At 29.2% G+C, this 9,259-nt stretch overlaps 1 protein-coding gene across 1 annotated transcript; it reads left to right on the top strand.

Annotated features, from left to right (window-relative positions):
- Positions 1 to 904: 904 nt before the first annotated feature.
- LOC113376165 (E3 ubiquitin-protein ligase DCST1) lies at positions 905 to 9,166 on the top strand. Its single transcript, XM_026616084.1, has 13 exons — positions 905 to 908; positions 1,205 to 1,324; positions 1,500 to 1,671; positions 1,954 to 2,094; positions 2,187 to 2,275; positions 3,405 to 3,580; positions 6,884 to 7,261; positions 7,340 to 7,470; positions 7,540 to 7,624; positions 7,694 to 7,821; positions 7,887 to 7,967; positions 8,022 to 8,184; positions 9,062 to 9,166. The coding sequence occupies exons 1-13, from the start codon at positions 905 to 907 to the stop codon at positions 9,164 to 9,166; spliced, it is 1,773 nt and encodes a 590-aa protein (XP_026471869.1).
- Positions 9,167 to 9,259: the final 93 nt, after the last annotated feature.

The raw sequence follows: 9,259 nt of genomic DNA, 5'->3' as shown, positions 1-9,259 counted from the left end.
ATGATGAAGATGAATATATGATATTGTAAAAAAAATATTTTCATAACATGCATATAAACCAGTTTGCTCAATTTAAGATAGTATTTTTATAGCATAACTTTTGTTATAATTCAATAGTACTTAAGTGTTATTTATAGATTATTATAAATTTAATATAATTGTGTATAGTGCCTGATGTTAAAATACCAACATAATTTATGCAGATAATATATCTTTAATGCTCACAAGACAATATCTAATTTTTCTTAAAAATACATATAATAAATATATTAAATGTTATTGTATTTTTACACAAATGAGCTAATATTTTTACAAATATGGATAAATTTTACTATTATATAAATATTATATTAGTCACTATTTTTACAAGGATTGTGTATCATAATAGTTAATATTTGACATAATCATTTAAACACGTTGTTATAATTAATGTTAAACTTTATGAATGAAAAGAAATAGAAAATAACTATTTGTCTATACTGAATATTCAAAGAATTTTTAATTTAGTTATTCATATTATTAAATATTATGCCTGATCATTAGAATATATATATATATATATATATATATATATATATATATATACAGCTTCAAAAAACCTTTCAGGATATAATATACATAATATAATATAAGTTTGTGTGTCATATGCTAAATATGTACATCACATTACCTATGCTTTATTTGTCACAATAGTCAAAAACAAAATCATAAATATTCTATTTAAAATGTCTCCAAAATATTTTTTTAAATTCAAACATTTCATAAAACAAAAATTGAGTTATACTTTTAATAAATATTACAGGCCAATAGCATTTTTATTATATTCGGATTATAACGAAGAGCGGCATTATAAAACGATCTGCTGTTTTTTTTATGGTTTTTTTCTGGGAATACTGTTGTGGATATGTGTATTAGCGAATTTAGGCTTCTCTCGACTAGGATGTTTGATATTAGGCATAATCCTGTGTTTTGTCCTTGGTAAGAAATTTTAGATAATTTATAATTTAAAAAAATGTTAAACGTAGGATGAAATTAAGTTATTCTGCACTTTTTTCTGCATTCTACACACGAAATATATTATCATTATTCCTGTGTGCAAGCATTACATATCATTCCCGTTCCCTTTCTTCTTATTATTTATTATTATTAAATTAATAAATTCTATAATTATACTTAGTTTATAATACATTGATTAATTTTCCAGCATTTGGAAACGCACATTCCATTCAAATAAGGTGTATTTGCCTATTGTCATTTTTAAGTTTTTGTGGGAACTCAGGACGTACAGTTCTTAAAACATTGGTTCTAGCCTACGTGATATCTGGTAAATTATAAATAATAAATTGTTTTTCAAATAAAATTTATTGATTTATTGTTACATTTTAGAAATATTAATTATAATTTGTAAATTGTACAATAGTTGTTTATGTGATGAATTTTTTATTGTACTTATTTGTAACAAATATTTAATAAAATAATTCTGACTTACATTGCTCTAGGTCCAATTCAAAATCTCGCAACAAATGCTAAAGAAGTTATTAGGGTTTTTACGTGCTCAACTACTCTCACATATAATTTAACAAAAACGAGATTTGACTTAATGACAAAACCTTTCCATGAAGCTTTTATGAGTGCCAAAGCAGATATGACAGAAGTTAAAAATGCATTGAGGTATTAAACGATACTATTTTCTTATGATCCATGCAATAACTTTTTGATTTTAAGTCGTTTGTTGTATAACAAACTATATTTTAAATTTATATATATATTTTGATCAAAACAAATGAACATACATAATTAAATTTTTTCAAATAAAGTTAACAATAAGGCTAAAAATTTTATAACTATTAAGTAGAAAAAAAAATTAAATTGAATTTTATATTGCATCAATAAGTATTCTAATTAAACTATTATTCTGGCTAATTCATAAAATGGATATGTATCTATTGCTAGATCATTTCGAGAAGTTTCCGCACCTATAATAGCTGAAGTAGAAGGCACCGGAGAAGTACAAACATTAATAGAAGTGAATGATTATCTTGATGTGGCCCAAGGAGATACGAAAAGATCAATTGATATATTGGAGAAAACCAAGTAGAATCATATATATATATATATATTTATATGAAGCATTTAGTTTTAATTTTTAAACTGCGTACTATATGTCATGTTGTTTTTCATTGCAGAAATTTGGATCCTAGAGACGAAGCTCGTGAGTTTGAGATGAAATATTTGAGAAAGCTGGAACTGCGATGTGAAGCACAATTGACAAAAGGTAGAAAAAGTACGAACAAAATGACATAGTGTTTTGGCTTTCAATGATATTTAATAAATACATAAATCGTTTTATCCTCTTTGGGACATTATCACATGAAGCACGAATTCGAAGAGTACAAGTGCATACTTGGAGTAGAAGTTAAAAGCCAATCGCCTTTGACACGTTTAATTTTTTTGGTCCAGTAATTCTTGCAAAATAGTACTATGTCATTTTGTAATTTGCTTTCTATCATTTTGCCCGATATTAAACAAAAATTTATAATCAATCAAAATTCAAAAAAATATCTGATTATTGAAAAAAAATTGATCGAAATCACTAATACTGGCCTAAGTTAAATGATTTTAATTGAAATAATTACGAATATCAATAATATCAGCCCACAAAAACATGGGAAAAATACCATCTAAATAAACTTTTCAAGGTGCGAAACACGTTAGATATGATTACTGCGGCAAGACTGTGACAATGACGCTCAACATCTGACAACCAATTTTTAAATAAGGCCACTGTGTCATTTTGTTCATATATACCATTTTGTCCGTATTTTTCCTCCATCATTTTCAAGAAAAACCATCATTTTGGAAGTAATATGCTTAGTTAATTTTAGGTGGAAAAATCATATAGTAACCTTAGAACTTCTAATAGAATAAAGACATAATTATTTGATTTTATATCTGATATGCGTGCATGCGTTTGTTTTGGGAGAACAAATCAACCATAATAAATATTCGTATTCACGTGGACTTGGCCTTTACCCGTAACTTATAATGATTGTTTAACATTTATTACCAAACTTTATTACAAAAATATTATAAGAAGTTTTAAACTATTAACAATAAACCTCCACCTTTTTACTAAAATTTCAAAGTTTCTCATAAATTGTTGTAATTGAATATTATATACTAAATTATTACCACTCAACTTTATGCATTTAAAACTTATAAAAATTTGTATATATTTTTATATAACCAAGGGTTCCGTAATTCGTTCACAAGTAATTCCAAGACATAATTCAAATACTTACACCCGTTTTTGTAGAAAGTGGTACGGATAGCTTTTCGTTTCTCTAATTCTTTTCTCAGAGGACATTTTTAACATGGAACTGCAGAATGTTTTATATTGATAGGTGCTGAAAAATGCCGAAAAATGTTTGGAAAAGCCTATGACGCATGTCGTAACAAGGTATCTTGGGCCGTTGCTTGGCTGCTTTGCTGGCCGATGAAATTGACATTTGTTTGTAACATAGCTCGGGCATTAGGAGGCTCCGGGTCTTCTGGAGGGCCTTGTGATGCCGCCACACAAGTAATATTTTATACTAATTTACCTGCTTATGTTCTTTTATATCAAGGTAGAGTCAGATAACTTTAACACTCATAGCACTTTAACCAAATTTGACCTTCATAATAAACAGATCTGTTATATTTGTACTTTGTTATAGGCCAGAGTAAGGCACAAATGTTCAATTTGACTTTTAGCAATTATTCTGTGAAAAATTAACCAACTATATTGCAATTCAAAACACATATCAAACAAATAACTATTTAACTGTATTCAGTAAAATTCTCAGATAATTCATCATTATAGAAGTCAAGTTTTTTTGCTACTTTTCAAAAAATTTTCAAGGGTTTTACCTTTTACCCACTTTAACCAAATTTGACCTTCATAATAAACAGATCTGTTATATTTGTACTTTATTATAGGGCAGGGTGGAGAACAAAGGTCAAATTTTACTTTCAGTAATTATTCTATGAAAACCAAACCAATTATATTGCAATTCATAACACATATCAAACAAATAACTATTTAATGATATTCAGTAAAATTCTCAGATAATTCATCATTGTAGAAGTCAAGTTTTTTTGCTACTTTTCAAAAATTTGTCAAGAGTTTTTTTTTACCTCATAGGCAGTGTAAAAAGGGATAACCAGAGAGTCTACCTTTTTAATTCTAATTTTAAAGAGGTTTTACGGAATAATCGATACAGTATTTAATCAATACTATAAAGTTTATTATTAAGCTGAACAACATAATTAAAAATTGTAGGTATTTCTGTCAATTTATCATAATCAAACATATTGTTTATTAAAATAAAATTATTATAAATGTGGCAAGTACAACTTTTGTTTGAAATACACATTTTTTGGGCACATTTTTAACAAAGATCACAATTGCATACAACCTTCGTATAAAACTTTGTCAGAAGAATTTAACATCAGAGCTGAAATAACTGTTAATTTAATTTGTCTCTTTTGAAACCTTTGGTTTAGTTGGTCTTTTTAACCCCAACTACATTTAAGCTATTCTAGAGTTATATAAAGAAACTGTTAAATATTAAATTGAATAGTGTATAATTAAAATTTGTATTCAAATATTGTGAATTAAACCATATTAATTACTTAATACCAAAAAACCAACAATGAACTAAAAGACTTTTATTGTAAAATGACAATGTAGCCATTTATCACGGGATAGCTCTATGTCTCCCAATTTAAGTCGATTGTTGGTTACATACCTTTTCAGTTTCATACTTTACCTGTTTTAGGATAATGATGATGGACCTCTTTACTCGCGGAATTTTAAACCCAGTTTTATCCTATTATTTTAACAAATTAATGAAAAAAAGTCGTTAATATTTAAGATAACTAAAATTAGAAATCGTGCCTCAATATAGTATTAGTCTTAATAATATTGCATTCCATAATCATTCTGGCTAGTCTAAATATAAGTAAATAAATCTATATTTTTATTTTATAAGTACGGTCATCCCGGTTTGGCCGGGGCAGTCCCGGATTTCCACCTTGTGTCTATGGTTTTTCTAAGAGCAATATATGTTCCGGGTTTTTGAAAAGTATAGGTTTATACTGAATTTTTGCAATTACTTGATAATAAAATTACAACTACCCATCAAATATCCGAAAATAGAGTAACGAGTATGCTTATATGAAACAATACGTTATGAATGAGAAAATTTCCGAATGCAGACTTCCAAAGTGTTAAAATAGTATTTCACTTAATAATTTCGAACTTTAATTTTCAATTTAACGAAAGATAGTAAAAATTACGATAACAAACTTTTTGACCGCCTTGCACCAAGACAAGTAAATTATGAAAAGAAATAAACAGGGGTTCATACAGGGCTTAAAAGAGAAAAAAACGATAAATAGACAAAACTAGTAGTTATTACTTATTAGTAGATCTGTTTTGAAAAAAATGATTCATTTAAAAACACTCATTTTATTGTGTCTTTAAATATAGTATATTTGTTATTTTAAATCATAGTTAAATGGTTTAGCACAGCGGATGGCGAACCAGGGTAAATTACCTCAAATAGGATAAAAATAAAATTTTTGGGGGCAAATAGTAGGGGGAAGTCCCGTAACGCCGGACAGCACCTAATACCGGACACTCTATTTAACACGTATTTTTTAAGCGAGTATAAATCTTTTATATCAAAATACAAGTGAAAGGGGCGCGGGGGGCCCACAGGTGCAGGATCACCCGCCAAGACTCACCTGTGATGCACACGACCACGGCGAAAGCAACCCTTTGCTGTTTTAGGCGCAAAATCACGGCGTCACCTAAATATCAATGTATGTAATTCTAGCGTATTTATGCATTTATATTTTATTTTTAAATAAAAGTAGTACTTGATTGTTATCCGTAAAATGGTAGAATATTATTAAATATTTTAAACCACCAAATGAACGAACATGCTTGTCCCTTAGTACCGGACACTTATAATTAGTCGTCCCTTAGCGCCGGACAGTAAAAATATTGAAATTTCTTGTGAGAGTTGACGTAATTTATTTTGATTATTTAATTTTGTTTTGTATGAGTGCTAACGGTCACTACATACCCCCATTTTTCGTATTTCCTAGTCAAAGAATGTAAATCTTATGATGAATGCTCCAGCTGAGAGCATCAGTGTGGCCCAGCCAAAAGGGTGGATAAATAGTGATTTTTTTTTGCAATATCTAAGAATATTCGTCAAACACACATGTGCAGACACTCCAGAGTATGGAGATGGCTACCTATGTATTCAATACTGGCTATTTTGAAATGTCCGGTACTATGTGCCACTTTGTAAAATCATAGTTTTTGTTACCAAAGCTTTATTGATAGTATTAATTATTTTTAGCAAAGATTGCGTTTTTGTTAATTTAGTTTGATTCCTAACTTTGTTATCTAACACATGTCATAATTTAATAAACATTCCGTAAAATATTTTTTGATTTATTTATAAATAACCTTAGGTGCCCGTCACTCGGGGACTTCCCCCTATATATTTTTAATTGTTATTTACTGTATGGGGATAATATCTCTTTGCTATAGGGCAATATCAGCTTGGGCAAATATATTTTGGGGTAATGATCTAAAAAGTTTCTCAAAGGACTAGTATAACTACAAGTTGTCATCCCGGTTTTGACCTATGAAAATATGGTCACCTCATACGGTAATGATCTATATTTTTATTTTATAAGCCGTTCAATCACGACTTATTGGCATGTTTTTAAATATTGTTTTTTTTTTGTATAATAGGAAGTTTGGCAATGCCAATAATTTTATAATAAATGTATACTAGAAATCCTCTGATTTTATTCGCAGATTGATCCAGGTCTTGGCGAAGGCTACGCTTACATGAAGCGTACCGGGCGGAAGATGTCTGGAACCTTCAAACAGGCTAGGATTCAGTACCGAATGATACGTATGAATAAAGTCATCGACTACACTACCGCTGCAGATGCTACGCGGGCTTTAGTTTATAATTTCAAAGAAAAAAAAAGCTTTTTCGATGGCGTAATGGTCTTCGTCAAGCGATTTCTTTCATTTATATTTTTAAGAATATTATTTGCGGCCCAAAAGTATCATGACGACTATTTGAGTAATATCGACTACGATAATGTGTATCTGACGCGTTATTTTAAAAAAATTGATGCTAGACGTCATAAAATGCAGAGGAAAACTCTATTGCCCTTGAAAAAGGTCAAATATTAAATTTTCATCTGTGATAGACTCATATACAATATGTTTTATTGCTTACTTATATATCATATACATTAGGCTGAAAAATTAAAATTGCTGGATCCCACGTCACTGGCTCAACTGAAATCGGAGCGTGGGATTTTATTTGGCCTAATTGTTAAACTTCTATTAGAGATGATTACAGCTACTACTTTTCTTTTACTTGATAGGTAATAATATGTAAATGAATTTGTTATGTGTATGTATTATTCACCTAATAACCAATCAATTTCTTTAAGGCTATTTTTTGAAACTCTAGATTTCATTAATCGGCATGCCAGAATAGACTTTACGCAAGAAGGTCATCACGATATATTTCTTCAAGTAGGTGATAAGTATATTAGCAATAATTATTGAGATGGAATAAATAATAATATTTTTTTTTATATCTAGGTTGGTGGTGTCGGGTTGATAGCCAGCATGTTACGATCAGTTTTAAACAATTTCAATATAAAGAAACGAGTAAAAACATCAACGAGTAATTTTGAATGCTTACCTGTTCCTGATGAAATGCCTTTAGGGTATATGATGAAATAATTTAGGTTTATTAAAACATAACGTACAGGTAATATTCATTTAATTTCAGATACGTATTTCGTATATATGGAACATACTTCGTCGTTCTTACACTTCTGATCATAGAGGGATATACGAGACGATTTCGAAGGTATAACAAATGTTGTCATGTAATTAATTTGAATTAAACAATAATCCATTTAAGGGCGATCTGTGCATATTTTTATCCGAAGAGGGAAAAGCGTCGTATACTACATTTATATAATACCACATTGAAGAGACGAGTTGGCATGATACGTCAACTGAAACGCAAGGTTCGAAGGCAAGCAAGGGAGCATAAACTTGCCATGGAAATCAACCTTCTTCTGGTTAGTTTTTTTTTTTAATTTTATCCCAACATCAAAGTAATAAAAATATTAGGCACATGTTGTAATAGGGTAGGGCGGGGCACAAAGGTCCAACTTGGCTTTGAGCAATTATATTGTGAAAACCAAATCAGTTATATCACAACAAATAACAAGAATCGAACGTAAAATTAACAATATCTTTTATAATCAAATAAAGTTTGCTTAAAAAATATATTAAGGTCGCGTAAACTAAACAACAGTGCTTACAACCAAAAAATATCAACCTAAAAAAATAGTTTTGTTATGGATTTTCAAACAATGCCGCTTATCACCCGATAGTAACCTCGTAAGCCGACTTTGAAATATTGTTGCTGAAAAATTCTTAACTTTACTTGTTTTTGAGATATCGGTGGTGGACGTTTTTTCCCGCGGACGTTTTAAGCCCCGCTCTATTCTGTATAAGACAAATCGATTATTTTGACTATCAACATTATTATTAAAACAAAAAGCAATACGTCTTAATTTGTTTTACTAATATTAGAGTCATATATTAAATGCAAGTTAATTATATAATTAATTTCCACCTAGAATGATCAGTTCTTTGTTATAATTTTCTTAAGCGTCATATTTTATGTTTGAAGTTAATTTTACATTTTCTCACAATTTGAACATCCATTTCAACTTTGACCTCCCCGGAATATAATAATTCGCTCTCACGCTGAGATCAGTTGCTTTACTGCTGTGCGCAGCAGTGCAAGTACATCTAAACTGTTAAAGAACACGAAAACTTACTTTTGCAAGTTTAAAATATATTATTTCACTAGCATAAAATATTCAATACTATTGTAAATTGATGTCATTGAAACAATATACATTTTTTATTCATTATCCATGTTAGGCACTGCGAATGAAATATCCAAAAATATTTTCCTGGTTGAAAATCTTTCCCCAGGCCAGGCGCAAATGTATAATATGCCAGGATCGAGAACCTTTTCGTAAGTAATCATTTATTTTCAATATTAACTAGAATTAATTAATGCATTTTGAAATTTAAATTTACCCTAAAATTTGAATCCTTTTAAATATACCGTAACTA

Source organism: Ctenocephalides felis, unplaced genomic scaffold (genome assembly GCF_003426905.1).
Source record: "Ctenocephalides felis isolate EL2017-DRISC unplaced genomic scaffold, ASM342690v1 CF-g0.4_SCAFFOLD_01886, whole genome shotgun sequence".
Classification (NCBI taxonomy): domain Eukaryota; kingdom Metazoa; phylum Arthropoda; class Insecta; order Siphonaptera; family Pulicidae; genus Ctenocephalides; species Ctenocephalides felis.
Note: the sequence above shows the minus strand (reverse complement) of the source record. Positions and strands in the feature narration are given on the sequence as shown.

Coding starts and splice junctions, on each gene's coding strand:
- LOC113376165 (XM_026616084.1), top strand. Junction 1,672..1,953: donor GAAGTTAAAAATGCATTGAG/GTATTAAACGAT, acceptor ATCTATTGCTAG/ATCATTTCGAGAAGTTTCCG. Junction 7,968..8,021: donor TATACGAGACGATTTCGAAG/GTATAACAAATG, acceptor AATCCATTTAAG/GGCGATCTGTGCATATTTTT.